This window comes from Hemicordylus capensis, chromosome 2, assembly GCF_027244095.1.
Source record: "Hemicordylus capensis ecotype Gifberg chromosome 2, rHemCap1.1.pri, whole genome shotgun sequence".
Classification (NCBI taxonomy): domain Eukaryota; kingdom Metazoa; phylum Chordata; class Lepidosauria; order Squamata; family Cordylidae; genus Hemicordylus; species Hemicordylus capensis.
The window spans coordinates 177,531,966-177,553,391 of record NC_069658.1 but is presented as its reverse complement, the minus strand read 5'-3'; the positions used below and the strand labels follow the sequence as shown (position 1 = coordinate 177,553,391).

General features: G+C 46.1%; 1 protein-coding gene and 1 long non-coding RNA gene across 3 annotated transcripts in view; one reads left to right on the top strand and one right to left on the bottom strand.

Annotated features, from left to right (window-relative positions):
- LOC128346565 (uncharacterized) overlaps window positions 1-21,426 on the top strand; it is an 85,988-nt gene that overhangs the window by 42,170 nt on the left and 22,392 nt on the right. Inside the window, exons 3-5 of the long non-coding RNA XR_008317050.1 lie at window positions 10,466-10,601; window positions 12,649-12,765; window positions 18,927-19,011. This is a non-coding gene — a long non-coding RNA (uncharacterized LOC128346565). The remainder of the gene's footprint in view (window positions 1-10,465; window positions 10,602-12,648; window positions 12,766-18,926; window positions 19,012-21,426) is intronic.
- Window positions 2,552-21,426, bottom strand: part of TNFSF14 (TNF superfamily member 14) — a 37,153-nt gene continuing 18,278 nt past the window's right edge. The window contains exons 1-4 of one of the 2 annotated variants that reach the window (XM_053299995.1): window positions 16,187-16,426; window positions 13,355-13,391; window positions 9,274-9,315; window positions 2,552-5,953 (exon numbers count right to left, since the gene is read on the bottom strand). In XM_053299995.1, the coding sequence (XP_053155970.1) occupies window positions 5,532-5,953; window positions 9,274-9,315; window positions 13,355-13,391; window positions 16,187-16,399 (714 nt within the window). In that variant the 5' untranslated portion in view covers window positions 16,400-16,426 and the 3' untranslated portion in view covers window positions 2,552-5,531. Of the gene's footprint in view, window positions 5,954-9,273; window positions 9,316-13,354; window positions 13,392-16,186; window positions 16,427-21,426 lie in introns of those variants that run through there. The other variant, XM_053299996.1, reaches the window with a different exon arrangement.

The window sequence follows — 21,426 nt, the reverse complement described above, 5'->3', positions numbered from 1 at the left end:
TACTTCACAGTAAGCATTGCTAAGTCTGGGGAAGCCCCCAGCCCCTTTCCACAGGGCTACTAACGCTGAGGTGCATCACTTCAGCTCAAGCTATGGAAACTGGTGCAGCTTTTCACCTACCCCTGCTTGAGCATGCTCCAGCCAAGTGTTTCAGGCCACAGGAAATCCTCTCTGTAGTGCTCACCGCCACAGGTCCCCTATGAGGTGGTTTGACTGAAAGGAAGCCTGTGTGAGGCAGAGCAGCCAGAAGCAAGGTAAGTTGGTGTGGCAGCATTGCAGGCTCTCTGTGTATCATTTTCAGCGTCACGCAGTTTGTTATTTCTCTTCAAGTGACGTGAATGCTCATTTATTCCTCACGCACTGGTATCTAGGCACCACAAATAGCACATTTGGTGTTCCCTGTCCAGGGAGCTATAATATGAACAGAGGTCTGGTCATTGCTATCTTTTTTGAACCTCTGCAATACAGATATGGTATACTTTCAAAATTCAAGGAATCTGGGCTAGAAAGAGACAACAATTTATAAGGGATATGAAAATGGTTGGAATGAGGCATCATTTCCCTTGTCTACTTAAGTATTTCTTTTGTCTCAGCTGCCAAAATATTTTTTTACAGGTTTTCAAAACAACAACAATAATAAAAATAGGCCTGGCCCAAGTACCCATGAAAAGGCTTGGAGAGAAATGGCTTTGTGGACTGCAAACAGTCCGTACACACACACACACACACACACACACACACACACACACACACACACACACTAATGTACTCTTTGCTTCTTCTCTGACTTTACAGTCATGATGGAAAATGACCCTGCATTGCTTATGCAACTGAGTGACTCTTACTGTTGTCCCTCACCCAACACAGCATGGGAAGAGGGGGCGGATGTCCATGCCCAGGCAATGTGAGGACACTTCCCTATCTTTTAGTATTACACTGTGGAACGGCAGTGCAGTGTGGGAAGAGAGGAAATGTCCCAACTTTGCCTATACAATGCAGGAATGTGTTCCCTTTTCATTCATTCTGGCCCAACCCTCTTCACAGCTCAGAGGAGAGCCCAGAAGCATTGCTGCAAGGTGGGCCCTTTTGCTGGTTGAAAGCATGGCTGCAAAGTCAGCTTGCCCTCCCCCTCCTCCTCCACAACAAATCAAAAACAGCAAAATTGAATTAATAAAGGTGCCTTTCCATGCCACAATTTAGTATCATTTGGTTTGGGAAGAGTTCAGGTGAGGGAGGGATTTAATATTGGCTCAGTACACTAACAGCAATGTGCTGTCCCTACAGGCAACAACATTTTTCAGGACGATTGGCCCTTAAGGTGTACTATCAGAGTAGTAAAAAAAGTTGGACTTTGGGGAGAGTGTTGAAAATGGCAGTGAGGGATACTCTGGCATTTTTGCAGAGCTGTTTGGAGAGACCCAAGCAGGGTGGCTACTTGTTTGGGAGTATCCTCCCATCCCTCTCAATTCTGCACTTGCTTCCTGCGCCTTGCAGTCCAATTCCGCTCCAGATCTCCATCGAACACTAATATTTTAAATAGATAAATAAAATTCCTGATGTTCTTGGGACACTCTGACAGCAGTGCCCTTGAACAAAGTGGCGGGGGAGTGGGTAGGTTCAGTTACTGCAGAATCCATAGCAGGTTTCTCACTTTGTAGTCGGGGCAGATTATATAGTCAGCGATCACTATGTTTTTCCCCAGCAGCTTTCTTTCTTTCTTTCGGCTGATTGTTCTTCTGTACCAACAGTGCAGCAGAATAACTGGAGTGTTTGGTTCCCTTGTTAGAGAGCACACACTGAAAAAAAACAGGGTTTTTTTTGGGGGGGGGGGCGTGTCTTGGGAGTCTTTTTTACAGCTATGTAAAAATGCACATTTAAATTGCTGCACTCCAGAGCACGAAACAGCCATTTAAAGACTGAATAGCCCACAAGGGCACTCTGCATGGTGATTGCTTTATGGGAAATCATGTTGGGGCAACAGTATTGAAAATCGGTGTCCTATTTATGTGCTTCTTCATCTAACGGCTCATTTAGCCCTCTTCCCTGTCCCTCTAACGATGCATTGTCCAGCCCATGCTATGATTCCAGCTCTAGTCACAAACAAGCCCTTAGCAACACACAATTTGCTTTGCTTTGTTATTTCAGTCTCTTCTTCTTCCAAGTGATTGTTTGTTTAATGGGGAATTTCAAACCAGAGGAGGAGGCGAAAGTGAAGTAGAGGGAAGTCAAGGAATGGCTAATCAGAAGTTCACAGAAGTCCATCCAAAGAGAGGGGTAGAGAGGAGAGGATAATTTTATTTTTGTTTGCCAAAGTGTGCTTGCACACCTGTGCTGCGATGAGGACAACTTTTCCATCTTGAAAATATGGCAATCCGCCTAATGTAGCAGGTGCGCAAGTATAATTTTTAGCTTCCCTGGTTACCATTCACACATGAATCAATGGTAACCTAAATGGCAACCTAAATATCTATCAGCCTCCCCACTTAAAAGAGAGAGCCCTCACCTATTCCAAGTGGCACTTACTGTACTTCAGAATCATTACAAGGAACACTTTGTTAGGTTTTAAACAGGAATATCCCTTTATTATGAAGCATATTGTAAATAAAAAAAGAAAAGATAAATCAAAGTAAGGTATTGGATTTGTATGGTATGGGTTGGATTTAGTGCTCCATGACAGTTGTTGGGGCATCAGATTGACTTAATACACAGTTGTATTTGCACAAGAACATTTAAAAAAAGAAAATGACATTTCGAGGGAATCAGTGGGCACCATGCATGTGCACACACACAGGTACTCCTTGACTACCTTGGCACAGGTGAATGTACCAGTCCAAAATGAGAGGAGAAGCACCTCCTCTTCCTTTACAGCCCTATTGGCCAGAAATGGGTAGCATAGATCAGGGGAACTCTCCTGAGTGTATGAGCCAAACTAAGAAGACACATAATGCACTGTAATAAAAAGCAGCAATATGAACAACCCTGATTTATGCCAATTTACACGTATATGCACTTTATATACTCTTGTCCTAACTTATACCACTTACTTCCTGCAGTATAGTCTGGGACACCTACTGGTTAACAACTATCCCTCTTTCAAATCATATTGGAGATGTATGGTATTTACTAAAGTATGGTAAAATATCATATTTACAAATATATAAGCAACATATTTACAATATACAAGAGCATTCTGGGAGGAAAAATGATGGCTGGATGGAGTCAGCTCTTTCTCCTCTCTGTTCCCAGTCACTTCTTCTGTTCCTTCACATACACACACACACACACACACACACACACACACACACACACACATCTCTTCTTAACAGCAGCCCTTTCTCTTTAGCTGGAGGTAGTGTAGGACTTTCATAAACTCCATTGGCTATTCCTGTATCAAGCATTCTAGATATATTAGAAACAATCTCCTATATTTATTGTTAAACTCCTATAAATTAACTTCTTTTTAAAAAAAATCTGGTTGACTGTTAACATTCTTTTGTCAAATCTCAGATCCTGATCAGTCATAGCTATAAGGCAGAAACATTTGGTGAGTCTATTCAGAATAATCAGACAGAAAATCCATTACAATGTGGTTTAGTTTTACGACATACCTTTATTATTAAGGATGAACAAATACTAATGGTTTGGGGTTTTCTGCATGTTTTCTGCAGTGTTAAAAAACACCCCCCTTTGTCAGTGATGTTTTAGCACTGTCATAAAAATTTCTCATTCATTTAGATTGTCCCTTCTTGCTGTCACTCACAATTGACTTCACTTGCCCTCTGTAATGTCATCACATAGCTAACAGTGATGTGCAATTTGATTTGACCTCAAATCGATTTGGTAGACCAGTCTACCAAAGGCGAGCAGACCTGCTAAATCTGGAGCGGAGGGCTGGTCTGCCCACTGACCTCAGTTGGTAGACCAGCTGTCCCTGCAAAAACCACCATTTTGAGGCCCATTTTTCAAGGGAGAGCTGGTCTACCAATTGGGGTAGGCAGGTAGATAGTGCTCCACTGCAAACTTGGCACATCAGCCCACCTTGGAGGACCCAGTAGACCAGTTCTCCAAGATATGCTGATACTCCAAGTCCGGAGTGGAGGGCTGGTCTACTCGCCGACCCCACTTGGTAGACCAGCTCTCCCTGGAAAAACTGTGCCATTTTGAGGCCTGTTTTTCCAGCTCTCCCCAGAAAAATGGGCCTCAAAATGGTGCTCAAATCATCCAAATTGATTTGGGTGATTTGGGGGTGATTCATTGAGACAGCTGTCCAAACCAACTGTTTTCGATGAATCAATTTGATTACTCTGCAATTCAATTTGAGCTCGAATCAAATCACGGGATCTGATTTGTGCAAACCTGTAATAGCAAAATCTGATTGGCTTGATCAGACATCACCCCATGATCCCTGATTGGCTGGACTACCAGGAAAGACTACCCTCGCTTTCAATCATCTTCATTTTTAATTAGTAACATGGTCCCACAGTTAAATATAGTACTGCTGTCATGATTGTATCTTAAGGTGAGGACTCTGTTAAAGAAAAAGAAACTACATACACATAGAAGGGAGCTCATAAAGTGATAGCTAAATATAATCTACACAATCCCTTCTGGAATACTGGAGGTGGAGGAGGAGATGGTAAATAAGCCATAAGGACATAAAGCGACAGTGCCGATCAAAGTACTGAAGAGTCAGATTATCTGAAATTAGCTTCATCTGCTTTTTACTGCAATCATGAGCAATAGTCTCCAGCATAGGGGGCCTCCTCAAGTTGAGCAACAATATCAGTGAAACTGTCAAATCACATTCTGCATTGTGCTGGGTACATTGTTGAAGAAGAAGGCTGCCAGTGACTAAACGTAAAAATTCATCGTCTTCTGTACACCATCTCTAACACTGTGTACAAGTAACTTTTCTGAGCCTTGAAGGCAGTTTCCTACATGTTCATCATTTGTGTCCCACTACAGTTTCTGGTCAAAGGGATTTGGCAGGCTTTTTCAGTACACGTTGAGTTCTAATCTGGAAAATGTGCAGCACCAGCCCCTAGCTTGTTGACTGGTGCTACTAAAGTAGATGGGCAGATGTTTTGGTGTGACTGTTGTGGGCACCTGTTGGGTAGTGCTCATGATGTGTAACACTAATTATTTTTTGTTGAATGTGAAAGGATGCGATCATGTCCACATAAGCACTCATATAGCTTTTAAAGAAGAAGAAGTGCAAGGCAAACCACTCCCCATCCCACTATTTTCCAAGAATTATTTTCTTATTTTTAATAGCCATTTCTTTTTAACAGGGTTTCCTATCCAACCATACAGCAAACACTTCTGGGTTACTGCTGTTGTTCCCCCAAAGAGTCAACAGGCTTCTACCCCTCCACATGACAATCTGCCATGCAGCAAAACTCCCCCCTCTTTCGTTATATTTGAACAATTACCAAGCTACTGAAACAAGACTGGCGCTAATGCTGCCATTAACAGTTTAAGGAGGGGGCCATTCTCATTGCTGCATAGTCTGTACACAGCCCAAATCTCCTTCAGATCATAAAGGCACCAAAATAGGATTTGAACTCATCCTTGATCCTCACCAGCTGTCTCTCTGACACCTTGATATAGATTTCTTCATTCTCCTCTAGCTGTACCACCCCAGCCAGGAAGCTGTTGTGCCACCAAAATGTGCTGTCCTTCGAGTTGCAGTAGAGAATGTTGTTGATCAGCAGAGGTCTATCCTCTGGGTACCGAGGAGTCCTCTTGTAAATGCTGTGCACAACCCACATATTCTTCTGCTCGTTGTGTGGGCAGCCTGAATTCCCCAAGTAGAGCTTGGAATAGATGTAGTAGTGTCCAGGCTTGTTGCAGATCAGGGAACCCCCTTTGTAGCCCATGTCCTGGAGAAAGGCCAAGCCCAGCGTGTGTTCCCACTGCAGGGTGCTATTCCCAGACGCAGTGAAGGAAGCACCTGAAAAACAAACAACAACCTGTTCCATGCAGTCTGGGAAGGGGCAACCAAGGAAATTCTACCCCCTTTACCAATGGAATGAGAATGGCAATGAACCTAAATTTTATGACTTACACACGCACACACACACACGGAGCCAGGGATCAGCTCTGTTGGGCAACTGCCAGGGCCTCTCCTAATGTGCAACCCTACACAAAGTGTGCCGTTCTGAGGCAAGGTTTTGCAGTCCTGAATCAGTAGAGTCAGATACGTTGCAACACACATTTGTGTTCTTTTGTACTTGTACTACTGCAGTTCCCAGAATGACTTGGCTTTCCTTTTAGGGTGGCGAGTCTCTGCTGGCCTGGCCTCATCCTCCAAAGTGCCAAATTCAAACTCTAAAAATGGCCTTGTAGAATTTACTTCAGGAAAGACACCGTGGAAATATGGCCGCTCCTTGCTTTTCAGCCTCGCAGTAAATCGATAGGATTACTTATTGATCCAGGAGAAGAAGACTGCCGGCCTAGGATCCCATATATACAGGGGTAGCACATTGTGGCAGACAAAGAGATAGAGATTTTCAGTGTCGAATTGCATGCTCCCTCTCTGTGTAGGCAGACAAAGTCATGCAATATGACTTGAAGAAAGCAATAGTGTGTGCATACGCACAAGCAAAATGCCCAGGTGTGTCATAGCGGCAATGCACACAACGAAATATTACACCCCACTGTGCAGTTCCAAATTTACCTTAGGGAAACTCCTGCTAGTTGCCAAGGGCCTCAGAGGGACCCACTGCCAGTCCCCAAGTCCCCCTCTGGGTCCATAGCCTTGTTGTTGCTCAGCCAAGAGAGGAGTTGCTCCATTCTCACCTCCTCTCTCTCATCCCATCTACCCAGGTGAGCTGCTCCACTAAAGACTCCAGGGACGGGCTCAGGAGGGAGGGCCAGTTGCCAAGGCACTGTATCTCGGATATTTCGTAGGCAGTGTGTGCAGGGCTGGCTTTAAGCTTCAGGGGGCCAGCCCTCAGCAAACTGCCCTCCATGGGGCCCATGAAGCTCAGAGTCAGCTTGCATACTAGATACTGTTTCCTCTTCACAAGCCTCACAACCCCTGGGCATACAGGCCTCAGAAGGATGGGAAGGGGTTTCTAAGCACCCTTTCCCATCTGCCGGGGAGAGAGGGAATGCCTTGCTCCTCCCCAGAAGCCCATACAGACAGCCACCCTTCATTTTCATTGGCTTCTTCATCACTGGCATCAAGCCCATTATATCTGTTCTCAGGGTCAGCCACCACCCCTCTTAGCCCCTCCCCTGCCTTCCATGCCCGCCCTCCTGTGTTCTGCCCGCCCATTAACCCTTAAAGGGGACACCATACAGGATTCCATTTCCTCTCTCTGCAACATCCCCCGGTAGGGGTGTGCACAGAACCGCATAGCTGCGGTCCGGCACTGTGGAGGGGGTCCCCTTAAGGGTGGGGAGGGTTTACTTACCCCTCCTGCCGCTTTGCCCCCTCCAGCGCCCGTAGTTCTTGTAGAAATTGGGGCGGCAGGATACCTCCCCACCGCCCCTTCTTGCTCTGCAATGCAAAGGCCGAAAGAAGTCTTATGCGCACGCGGCCTGCAAACTTCACCGACGCGACGGGTAGACCGGGCCTCCGGCCGCTGGAGGCCCGGTCTACCCGCCGGGACGAGGCCGGGTAGACCGGGCCTCCGGCGGTCGGAGGCCCGGTCTACCCGTCGCGTCGGTGAAGTTTGCAGGCCGCGTGCGCAGAAGACTTCTTTCAGCCTTTGCATTGCAGAGCAAGAAGGGGCGGCGGGGAGGTATCCTGCCGCCCCAATTTCTACAAGAACTACAGGCGCTGGAGGGGGCAAAGCGGCAGGAGGGGTAAGTAAACCCTCCCCACCCTTAAGGGGACCCCCTCCACCCGGACCGGACCGGCCAGGTCTGAACCGGTCCGGACGGTCCGGAGGCCTTTACAATGGCCTCCGGCCCAGTCCGGACCCACCCCTACCCCCAAGGTCTCTGCAGGGGGGAGGGGCCTGCTAGTTCCTGGCTGCAGCCAGGCAATGGCTTGTTGGGCCATTCTGGCCCAGTTAAGGGCAGCCGTCCTCCCGGCTTCCTTCCGCCCCCTCCCAGCATGGTTGACTTCAGCTTCATGTGTGGCTGGACATTGATCTGCTTGCTGTCTGGTCAGGTGAGTGCCCCGCCCCACTGGGCACTGGGGGAGAGCCCCAACACGCTGCCTCCCCGTAGGGAGGAAAGAAAACATTATATCAGAGATGCATTGATTTAGTGGCTAAAGTGCCAGGCTAGGACCGGGGAGACCCGAGTTCAAATCCCCATTCAGCCATGAAACTAGCTGGGTGACTCTGGGCCAGTCATTTCTCTCTCAGCCTAACCTACTTCACAGGGTTGTTGTTGTGAGGAGAAACCTAAGTATGTAGTACACTGCTCTGAGCTCCTTGGAGGAAGAGCGGGATATAAAATGTAAATAAATAAAAATAAATAAATAAATAAATAAATTCTAGGGTTACTGGGGTAAGGAAATTAATTTCCAATCCTAACTAGAAGCCCTGCCTGACTTCATACTTGCCCGCTCTATGCACAACAACAAAATTTATATACTGCTTTTCAACAAAAGTTTCCAAAGCAGTTTACACAGAAAAATAAATAAATAAGATGGCTCCCTGTCCCCAAAGGGCTCACACTCTAAAAAGAAACTTAAGACAGACACCAGCAACAGTCACTGGAGTTACTGTGCTGGGGGTGGATAGGGCCAGTTACTCTCCCCCTGCTAAATAAAGAGAATCACCATGTTTAAAAGGTGCCTCTTTGCCCAGTTAGCATGCATTTAGGAACACAGGAAGCTGCCTTAAACTGAGTCAGACTATTGGTCAATCTAGCTCAATATTGTCTTCACAGACTGGCAGCAGCTTCTCCAAGGTTACAGGCAGGAGTCTCTCTCAGCCCTATCCTGGAGATGATGATGATGATGATGATTTATTTACATTTTATATCCCACTCTTCCTCCAAGGACCCCAGAGTGGGGTTCTACATTCTTGAGCTTCTCCTCACAACAACCCTGTGAAGTAGGTTAGGCTGAGAGAGAAGTGACTGGCCCAGAGTCACCCAGCAAGTATCATGGCTGAATGGGGATTTGAACTAGGTCTCTCCGGTTCTAGTCCAGCACTCTAACCACTACACCTGGCAAGAGATGCCAGGGAGGGAACTTGGAACCCTACAAACTTCCAATATACTAGCTCTGCTTCAGTTCTGCTGCAACTGACATCTTAGAAAAGGTGATATAGGTTCAAATTTGGCTTCACTGAGGTACATTCTTACCTGTCAGGTGAGCAGCTGGCTTTTCAGGGGCAGGTTTGTGGTCTGTTAAAGCAAATCAGACAAAATTGAGCTTTTGCTAGTTGTCCCCAGGCACCTGAAGGAACAGAAACCATTGCTACAGAACTCCTTTGGATGGCAGATTATCAGGGCTTTGTGTGTGCATGCCACAATTCTGTGGTAGTGCAGAACATGAACAGAAATTTGATCCTGGGTGCAGAATTCAGAGAGAATCTCTGGGTCATTTTTTTTAAAAAAAAACAACAACAGGTTTCTAGTCCTTCTAGTCAAAGATCTGCTTAGAGATGCTTGGATGGCATTGGCTGAAATCTCAGGAGCTCAAAAACTTGCTGAATAAGACAGATTTCCAGTACTAGAGTTCTACTACCACCACGCCTGCAATCATAAGGGAGTGCCCTAAATAGATTCTTGTCCTTCCCTCCAACAGAAACAGACTAATTTCACAAACAGTAAACATCATAGGACTGACTAGACACTTATTGCAACATACGAGAAGTGAGGCACATTTGTGACTTTGCATAATTCATACAGGACATCAAAGAATCTCTGTTTTCCTATCCCAGAATTTGGATTGCCTTGGAGCAGAATTTTGCTTAGCACAGAATATACATCAATGCCCTTGGTTGCCTGTGGGCAGTATCATCTGAAGCAGCACCAAGTTTTTATTACATACAGCCCCTGCCCCCCCCCCAATCCTCTTTAGTCTGTCCCGGGTGGTGTGGTCGCCCGGCGAAGCATGATGATGCTTAATTTGCAGGGGAGGGGGAACCTCCAAGGACTTTAGGTCCAGGCTCCAAAATTGCCTAGGTGCACCTCTGCCAATGGGAGTAGCAGTGGGAGTGTGAGGGTTCACTCCTGCGTAGCCACGGAGCCTCCCTGCCTTCAGCCATGCTGTGAAGCTGTGAAGGGGTTCAGAAGCAGTGGGCGTGCCTGTTGCTTAGACAGGTGGCTCACTGCCACAGCCCGTGAGTCGTCGCTGTTAGCCAGGCCAGTCATCAGTGGTCAACGTTGTTGGGCACCTGCCAGAGCCCAAGACTGGCAGGGCCCCACAGCTAATGGGAGAGACCATAGCCCCTTTTGCTTAAGCCTGTGCATATGCTGGGATTCGCACGTAAGCAGCCAAGAAGGTGCAAGAGAGCATGGCGTGGCATCTGGGTCATGTTTTTTATTGTAGGAGGCAGCCACTGTTGCTCACCACCAACCTCATCCAGCCCAACTGCTGCGGCAGTGACCTTGATAACTGCCAACTACTCCCTCATTCTGGCAGCTCATTCGCTCGTTCAGGGCATGGCTCCCTCCAGTGGAGGCAGGTAAGTGCTGGGGATCAGAGCCCCTTTGCCCCCAAGTGGCATCTCTTAGGTGGCTGGGCATGGAGAGAGAGAGAGAGAAAGGGAAAGGCTAGGAAGAAGCGGAGGTTCTTCTGTGCCCATCTCCAGTTTAGTTTCCTTGGCTGGCTCCCAAAGCATGAGACTCGTGCCCTGGAGGGAGCCTCAAGAAAAAAAAGAGGGGAGGGATGTGAAAGCCCTCCCCTGCTGTGCCATCATCCCCGACCACTGGCTGAAGATGCTGGGAGTTGTAATTCCACTACATCTGAAGTTGTGCATCCCTGTACTAGGGAGGAGTTCTCCTTGAAATGATTGGGAGCCAGGCAAGAGCACTGCTTGTTCTTCCACAGCTCCCATTCAATTCAATCTGGTTTGCGTGCAGGAGAATTTCCCATGCGATGGTGGAGCCCAGCTCAGACCTGTCTGTCACTTCCATTCTGCTGCTGCTAATGGAACCTCCAACTCTGCCACCTCCAGGGACCACCTCACCTGGTCTCATCTTTGGGTCACCTCTACACAATGGAAGAGAGGGATAGTTTTGCATCTCACAGCTGGTCTTAACTGTGCCCTGTGGTCTCAATGATTATAAAGCATTAGCTATTCTGGCGCACATTCTGTTGTGTATATTTATTTTCAAATTCTAGAAGTCTCTCCTTGGCTCAAGTGGCCTCAAAGCAACGCACCTCATATTAACAACATAAAAAACATTGTTTATAACGATCATTTCCTGGTTTCAGTGTTTCCACTGGCCTTTTGCGTGTGTGGGAATCTTGATATGCAGACTTGCACCCTCAGACGTTAGCCCACAGCATCCCTCTGAGCTATAAGTCATTCCACTAATGGATTGTGTAACATCCCTTTGCAGAATGTAAAGGTTGATATCAGAGGAAGCGTAGGCTGATGGGGCAAGCAGGGGGAGGTGGGGGCGTTATCAGCAGAGACAGCCCACAGGGTTTTGTTTTTGTTTTTGCTGCCCCAAGCAAATTAAAATGTTGCCACTTCTCTGTTGTGCCTTATTGCATAGCAATAGCATATTATTTATCTGTTTTTAGATAACAGAATTGAGCAGAATAATGGTTTCATGTTTTCAAGAACTGAGTTTTGATTGTAGACCGTTTTTTTGGTTTTGAACACAGAATGGGGCTCTAGCCATTAACAGAGAGCAGGGGTTCCCAGATGTTCTTGGACTACAACTCCCATCATCCCCAGCCACAACAGCCAAAGTCCATTGTAGCAGGAGATGATAGGAGTTGTATTCCAGCAACATCTGGGAACCCCTGATTGAGAATTGCTGACACAGAGGGTCATAATTTGTGTCAGCTCTCTGGTTCTGAGATCCATTTAATGAAAACCTTGGCAAATACATAGTCATCACATGTTTTGTGCAATTCAGACATGACAAATAGGTGTTTGCCAGTGTTTGCATGAAATGGGTTCCAGTACCAGAGAGCTGATGACACTGTCATAAAAATGCGCTTTTAAGGCAAACATTCATTCAAGTGTAATGAGATTGCAACCTAAATGTATTTTTGCCTTTAGAAGTGCATTGCACTGGTTATTTGGCCTAAACTCCTTGCTGAAAACTAGAAGAGTTGGATCGACTCCACTTGAGCCAAGAGGTTTGTGCTAGGCTCCTCTCACCACAGAGCAAAATGCATCTCCCCCTCTCTCGCCTCTGACTTCAGGAGGGCAATTTGTATCCATAAAGGGGTCTTGCCTGTTCTAGGCTCTCTGTGAACTGGGGCAGGAGGGTAAGCCTAACTATAGGTAGTGAGGGATACCCATCAAGTTGCACGTTTTCAAAGAGCAGCAGCCCAGGATTTCCTGGAAGGGCTCTGAAGCAGAACCGGGTGCTCTGTGCTCAGTGAGAGGACACACCATTGGTGCACAGGCCATCTCAGGCTCAGTTCCTGGCTGCAGCTCCAGGTAGGGCTGGGAAAGACTCCTGCCTGAAACCCTGGAGAGCCACTGCCAGGCAGTGTAGACAGTATTGACCTTGATTGACTAAGAGTCTGACTCAATTTCTTCATAGGTTCCTCTTTCAGATCGTATATGGCTGGATATGATCCAAGAGTTGCACCCTAGCATCCTTTGCCATTAAAAGGGATCTTGAGAGCTTATGGGAGTGGCAAGATGAGTTTCTCCTAAGGTAAAGGTATAGTTGTGCCTTCTCAATTTCAACTCCTGGTGCCCACAGAACCCTGCGGTTTTTCTTTGGTGGAATACAGGAGGGGTTTACCATTGCCTCCTCCTGCGCAGTATGAGATGATGCCTTTCAGCATCTTCCTCAATCGCTGCTGCCCAATATAGGTGTTTCATCATCGGGGATTCAAACCAGCAACCTCTTGCTCCCTAGGCAAGTTACTTTCCCCCTGCGCCATAAGACAGGAGCCGAATTCGTGTTAAGTTCATTGCACATACAACCTATCCACAATGCATGTGTGTATGTACGTACGGATAGCTATTCTCAAATTGAACATAATTGTAGTACGCTTCTGATCTGCACCCTGCATTTGAGGCGGTCTGTACCCAGGTTCACTTTTAGAATGAATTCATGTGCAGTCATTCACACAAAACCAGATACATATGTATGCACGTACTATATAATGTCCGAATAGGGCTAAGATTAACCAGTCAGGTTAACGAGTAATGTGAGGTCTGGCTCATGGACTGCACTGCTTTGAGTTCATTCTGCTTCTCCAAACTAAGGATTCATATACAGAGCACGACAAGCCTACCTTGTACGAATTTCTCATGGGTGGCTTCAGCGTTTTCCTAAACAAAGAAAATCCAGAAGTAAATTTTTAGCTAGATCGACTGCATCACATTCACATATATTCTGCCACAGAGATAAGCACTGAGGGTAAATACCCTTCTCTGGAATTCTTCCCGATTTCCATCAGAGTACTGGAAATTAGTGCTTAGTCATAGCGACCCAATTCTGAACAAATTCGGAACAATTCTGGATTTTGCTCCTCCTGCCACATTCCTTCCTCTGTCTTTCCAACAGGCACTTGAAGGCTGTTTAAAAAAACTGAGAATGGCTGTTCTCCAGTTACTAGGAAGGGGGCCACCACAACATGCCTAATCTTGGGGTCACCACTATGCCATTATTTTATAACAATTGATTTTAATTGTTTTCGTTTAGTGTTAATCTCCCTGAGCTATTTTTGGAAGGGCGGTGTAGAAATCGAATAAATAAATGATAAAATAAATAATAATTATTATTATGGATGATAATCACACTCAAATATATTTTGCTTCAGTTCTAGGGCCAAGCTGCATCTTTCCGGGATGTATAGAGACAGTAACGTTATGGGAACATCATAACCCATGATAACCTTCCTGTGGCTTTCATTTTCCTGCAGGCTGTGTTGGAAATGTTTGAAATGCCCTTTAGATTCTGAACAGACACCCAGAACTAACTAAGGCAGATTACAAATTATCATTAGAAACTCGACTCAAGCTGAATGTAGCTCAAAATGTGCCGGGATTTTGTTTGGTTATTGCAGTGCTCCGGGGATTAGGAGGAGCATTTCCAGGACTCACATCTGTCTAGTGTATTAATCAAATTATTTTAGTGTCCTTCCTTTAGCAGATACTATATACATGGGGAGTTCTATCCTACTTCTACACACCCAAGGGGAATGGGTGTGGCAATCAGCTTGTGACTGCCTGCATAGCTATTTGAAAGACCTGGGGCTCAATCCACTGGGACGTTCTGCTGCATGAGCCCCACTGAAATGAATGGGAGCTGCTCAAGGGCACATGGCATGACTGTATGGGGGTCCCTTTTATTTCACTGGGGGTCTGTGCAGCAGAACTTCCCAGTGGATTGTGTGTCAGATCCCTAATCCTTGAAAATGTGTGCATTGTTATCATGACATATCAATTATGTATTATCATGAACAATGCAAGATAACAATGTTATCTTCATTCATACCCATTACTCTGGGTCAGCATCTGTGTACACACACAGAGAGAGAGAGAGAGAGAGAGAGTCCTGTATCAGAGGTCTCCCCACGAAAAGCATGTTTAAAGTTCAATTTAAAACCTCTTTCTTTGGTTCTTGACTTGCTGGGTTAGTCCCAAACAGTTTACAGTCCCAAAAGAAATGTAGTACAATCTTTCATAGGACCAACATACTTTGGTTGAAGGAGTTTGCATACTTCTGAGTTACACAAGGTCTCCATCAGGCAGAATGAAAAAGCAATATCATTGTCCATTGCACAGAAAGCAATACAACTGCCCCCCACACCTCCAGACATCTAAGTTATTAAGCACACACTTATGATACATGCTCTTGAGCTGTCACAAAATCATTTGGTCACATATGCCAGACAAGCGTTCTATTGAAAGGGATTAAAAGTACTTCAATTTGCCATCCAATTAAAATTGCTATCAAGGCTGGTTCCAGAGGGGATTGAAGATGGGCATGTGCTGGGGCACAAGTCTGCCAAATGTCTCACCACTTGGCCAACTCCACCATCCTCACTTAGCACAGAGTACCCAAGAAAGCTAGAGGCAGCATAAGAGAATTCTCTGCCTGCCTGCCACATGTTTTCCAGGTCAAGAAGACCCACCATGAAGATGCTGTCCATGCCCAAGAGACCCCAAGATGCTGGAGCTGGCACAGGTTTACACTTTCCCCCACTGTTTCTGTGATTCTAAGCTTCACATACCAACATGAAGCAGATGAAACTTCTCTTGAGCACGCCAGAAAAAGTTTCACCAGCTTCATTTGGGTTTGCCAGGTTGCTGTGAATGACACCAAGATCAGGGTCAGCAACATGGCAACTCTATACAGCAATTAGCAGCCAAATGCATATTCCAGTTAAGCTGAAGCACAGAGATCTAATTTTTTAAAGTGTAACTCCAGTATCTTAAATGGAAACTACAAATGGATCTCAAGTTTAAATCCTTGTTAAACTAGTTGGCAGGAAAGGCTACATCTTGGCTAAGAATGAGCTATATTTTCATTCTGTGTGGCAAAAGCACACTTTGTATTATTTATTTATTTATTTATTACATTTCTATCCTGCTCTTCCTCCAAGGAGCCCAGAGCAGTGTACTACATACTTGAGTTTCTCCTCACAACAACCCTGTGAAGTAGGTTAGGCTGAGAGAGAAGTGACTGGCCCAGAGTCACCCAGCTAGTATCATGGCTGAATGGAGATTTGAACTCAGGTCTCCCCGGTCCTAGTCCAGCACTCTAACCACTACACCACGCAGGCTCTATCTTGAAGACTATCTTCTGGTGGAAACATTGCCTATAAAACCTGTTAGAAATTCTTGGGACATGTATCCTGTCACATTCATAGACTGTCCTCAACATAAGTAAATCAATAGCATACACATATGCCATTCTATAATAGCACATAAAGCCTGGTCTCAACACATGAGATCCCAGCCAGAGAGTCATGAAAAGCTGCCCATCCCAAAAAGCATAAGGACTGGCATATGATTCCCAGCATCTGCTGATTCCACACTGCCTGTTCCGTATGCACACAGAAAGGAAGTCTCCGCGGTCTGCCTCCCACTTCCCTGGTCCACAATGCACCCTGTATCACCTCTGCTGTAGCTCTGTCCAGTTCCTTGCGGAAGCAGATCAAGAAATAGCCTTGGATGCCTAAGCCAGCCAGTATCAGCAGCATCAGGACCCCCAGGATCAGCTGGCAACACGGCCACGTCTTCTGATGCCTCCGCACCGGGGGCACGAAGGGGACATCCCTCTGCGGCCCGTCCACCACAAAAACGGATGGATACCTTGCCCCGGCTTCCATGGTGCTCTCCCTCAAGGGACTGCAACTAGGACAACTGTGTTGTTGAGTGGAATGTGCTGCTGAGTAAACAGGCCTGCTGCTTTGCTGTGGCCTGGGTTATGTTGAAGAGAGTGCAACGCCCACATCCCTAGGAAGGAAACCACAGTCTTACCCAACTGGTCTCTCTACACACTAGGTCTATACGCTTGCTTTGGTGTGCTGGGACTTCCTCAAGGGAAGCCACTCCTCTTGGTCCTTTCCTGGGTGGGTGTACATGGCTTTCTGTTTGATCTCTGGAGGCTTGCACTCCCACACAAACTGCTGTGAAAATGCAGGGTGGGTGGGGTGCTGGGGTCTGTCTTTGTTCCAGCCAGGAGTTCCACCTGCTCATCTGTCCTCACAGCCAGTTGTCAACATGAACTGAACCCATGGAAAAAGAAGCAATTTTGGCTGCCGGTAGGTGGGCTGGTTTTAATGTGCTATTCAGGGTACAGCAGTTATCCAGAGAAGTGGATAACTGTCACCTTCAAATCCCACAAGTCTGCAGAATTTTTTTTGACAAGGCACAATGATTTACTCAAAGAGCAAAAGGCTGTAAGAATCACCTTTAAAACGTCAGGCTTATTAAAATGTTTTTCAAAAATATTTTTACAACGATGTGTAGTGGGAAAGAGATACTAAAACTAACCAAAGTTTGCATTTTACTTTTATAATACAATTCGGCAGAAATACCATGTTATGTTTTGTATATGCTGTTAAAGGCTTTCCTTTCAGTTTTTCACTGCACCGAGTTGTTTAACAAGAAAATACTTTATTATAGCATGTTAGAGTGCTGGATTAGGACCAGGAAGACCCGGGTTCAAATTCCCCCTTAATCATGAAACTCAATGGATAACTCTGGATAACTAACCTCATGGGGTTTTGTGAGGAGAGGCGAGCTGGTCTTGTGGTAGCAAGCATGACTTGTCCCCTTAGCTAAGCAGGGTCCACTCTGGTTGCATAAGAATGGGAAACGTGATGTGTGAGCACTGAAAGATATTCCCCTCAGGGGATGGAGACGCTCTGGGAAGAACATCTAGATTCCAAGTTCCCTTCCTGGCATCTCCAAGATAGTGCTGAGAGAGATTCCTGCCTGCAACTTTTGAGAAGCCGCTGCCAGTCTGTAGACAATACTGAGCGAGATGTGCCTATGGTCTGACTCGGTATTTGACAACTTCCTATGTTCCTATAACCATGTACACCACTCTGGGCTCCTCAGAGGAAGAGCAGGATTGAAATGAAATGAATAATAAATAAATAAAATTTTAGCATTTAAAGGAACCTCAGAGGCCTTCTAGTCTGGGTGACAAACCTTTCAGATATTTGGAAGTAGCTATCATCTCTCCCTCAAGTCTTCTCTTCTTCAGGATAAATGTACACAACTCCTTCAATTGTTCTTCATAGGATTTGGTTTCCAGACCCCTCACTATCTTGGTTGCCATCCTCCGAACGGGTTCCAGTTTAAAAATGTTCTCCTTAAAATCCAGGGTTCCACAACTGGACATAATGACTGACCTGAGATGCAGCCTACTGCTTCCATAAGGATCCACTGCAGGGCTCTTGCAGACTTCAGAGGAGGCTCTGATGCTGCCCTGAGGTAGGGATGGGCTTGAAACACGATTCGGCATCCAAATCGCAGCACAATCCTTTTAAAATGGAGGGCTTCCACACATCCCCTTTAACATGGAGGAGAGCAGATCCGTCCCTGTCCTTCCTCCACTCGCTGCAATGGCCATGCTCTTGTCACTGCCTCCAGCTATCTGCGCATGTGCCGGCGGTGCTCTTTCCCCCAGCTGCCCCCACACAGTACTGGCACACACATGTCCGCCACACATGCGTGGAGGCCATGTGCGTGCCAGTGCCAGGCGGGGGCAGCTGGGGGAGAGCGCTGCCAGCACGCGCTGATAGCTGTGGGGAGCACTATGAATATGGCAGTGGCAGCGCATGGAGGAGGAACAGGGACGGACCTGCTCTCCTTCATGTTAAAGGGGCTCTGGAAGCCCTCGGTTTTAAAGGGGTAGTGCTGCGATTTGGATGTCGAATCGTGTTTTGGCACATCCCTACCCTGAGGTAGCAAATGCAAAAGCTGAGTTTCCACCTTTCCTGATTTGGGACAATGGGCATCGTGACAGCCAGTATTCCAAGTGACGTCTGATCAGAACAGTGTGGAACCATTACTTTTTTGTGATCTGGATAATATGCCTCTGTTAATGCAGCTCAAGACTATATTAGCCTTTTTCGCAGCTGTATTACATTGCTGCCTCATGTTCAACTCAAGGCCCAATAAGACACCAAGATTCTTTTCACATATACTGCTGCCAAGCTGCATTTTCCCCATCCCTGTGGGTGTCCAACATTTCATTACACCAGCAGATGTTCTTTCCATGTTTCAATCATAAGATCTTCTTCCGTAGAACAATTACTATTTAAAACTCTGTAATTTTCAAAAGACCTTCTCAAAGGACATTTGGCCAGCTGCTAAAAGCACCTAAACTTTTTTTCTTTCCAGGTAGCAGCAGTAGCAGCAGCAGCAGCAGCAGCAAAATTCAGCACATGACTTATACTAAGTGGAAGTATTACAGAAGTGAAACTCTGTAAGGAAACGTTCTCTCTCTCCCTCTCTCCCTCTCATACAGACACACACACTTTCACCCCCACTTGAAGTTTCACCTATATCTTTTCATGTCTTAATCTTTGTACTGCTTTTAGCCCAGTGGTTTTCAAATGTGTTCTGGAGAATCCTCTTGCTCCACAATGAGCTTTCCCAGACAACAAGCTTTACTGCAGGTTTTCTGTGAGGCTTTACTGCAAGTTTGAAGTTGCCCCAAAAAACCGATGCAAAAAGTTGATTTTTTTTTTTACCCTGGATATAAATGGGGCTACACTCTAAAGAGTGGTGAAAACCCCAAATTATGTGTGAAATACTCCCTGATAGCTCACAGGGACTTGGGGGTAAATTTGGCCAATATGTGACCGGACACCTCCATTCTGGAGCTGGGTGTGAAAAACTTCAGTGAGAAGAGCAGCAGCATGCCTAGTCATTCTCCAGCCACTTTCGCATATACAGTGTAGGAGAAAGGGAGGGCAGACATCAACACAGGAACAAAAGAGGAGAAAAACCTCTAAGATGCCCAGGGAGTTATTCACACATGGCTTTATGCCTCGCGGTATCCAAGGAGCGACTGTACTTCGCAGCTGATTCGAGGGAGTTTAATTCAATGGTTAGATGGACAGTTCAGATAACTGTGGGGTCCTCCACACACTCCCTGCAATCTTTCTCCTTTGTACGTTCCCACTGCTTGCTCCGTTTCCCCCCTCCAACCAAACACATACCGGAGGAGGAGGCAGGAGGGCTTTGTTTGTTTGTTTGTTTGTTTGTTAGTTTGACAGCTGGTTACGGAAGAACGACATGACAAGTTGTCAAGCAGCCAGATCAAACAACAGAATGCTTAACCCGAGCCTGCCGAATCTGACCCAAATTATTGCTAATTTTTATAATGAATTTGCCTTTGTGACTGCCTTCACCCAGACCATTTTTAAGAGGTAGGGAAATTTAAAGTAGAAATCATTGCTTTCTCCACTGGTGAGGTGAAGGGGAGCTGGGGGCGGCCCGCATTTGGCCGCCACCGTGGCCCCCTGCCCCCCATCTGACATCAGACACAGGGGGCCGGCTAGCCACGCCCTGGCATCTGAAGTCAGACATGGGGATGTGGTCTCCCTCCCAAACGGGGCTGCTAATTGTGGTTTTTAACCTGACTTTTAACTTGTTTACTCAATTTGGTTAATTTTATTATTTTTATTGTATATTGTATCTATTTTATTGTGAGCCGCCCCAAGCAGTAGTGTACTGGAGAAGTGGGGTATAAATATTTTAAATAAATAAATAAATAAATAAATAAATATAGCCCCACTATCCCCCCAAATGACCCCTGACCCCCAAAATGACCCCAAATGCCTAGAAATGACCCCTGACCCCCCAAAATCATGAACCTCCAATTGAAAAAAATCTCACCAACCTGCAGATACTCAGGTCACGGTTGGCGAGACCTGACACAATTTCCTGGTCGCAGAGACTCAAAACCGCGATTGGGAAACCCGCGATTGATGAGGGATGACTGTATTTAATCCATTGAAGTTAAGTACCTATATGACTGTACCATGAAGACATTCCCTCACCCCCATCAATTAAACAAAGGAGCATCATTATGTTAGATGTCCCAATTTGCCATTCCTCCTTTCTTAATTTAGCTCCAATTGCTTCTTCCCATCGTTTTTCACATCACTGGTTTTGCTGTATTGTGTATTTTCTATATCATAAAGTGCTACAGGATTTTGTTGCAGTGATGAAGCCTCATATTAACTGGCTGTGCTGATGTAATATTTCTGAATGTCCACAAACATTCTGATGTCTGGGGAAATGTACCAGCCAACACAGAATATTTGCAAACGATTTCCTGTAAGACAAGTAACAGGACAGTTGGGCTGGAATTAAAACCTCCTAGAGACAGAAGTAGTTCTGTGGATGCTTGCACCGTTGGGGGCTGGTGCCAATTGGAGCTTCCATCCTGGGGGAAACAGTGACTGCCATGGGTCCCCAAGCCAGATTGGGCCCATAGTGGTGGGAAAGAGTTAAAGATTCCCTCTCTCCCCACTTCTGATCTGGATCAGGCCCTGTGGGTGGCTATTATTACATTTTAAAAAACACACCAGAAAAGTGCTGCTATGGTGCACTTGTAATCGTTTGAGCATTCCTTTGCAGTCTGATCCTGAAAGCCTGGGCAGACTGAAGGGTTTTTGGTTGCCATTGATGTGGCTGCTTTCAGAGAAGGTCAGCGCTCTCTAAGCGGTTTACAATGATTTAGCATATTGCCCCCAACATTCTGGGTACTCATTTTACTGACCTCGGAAGGATGGAAGGCTGAGTCAGCCTTGAGCCCCTGGTCAGGATCGAACTTGTAACCATCTGGTTATAGGGCGGCAGTTTTACCACTGCGCCACCAGGGGCTCTT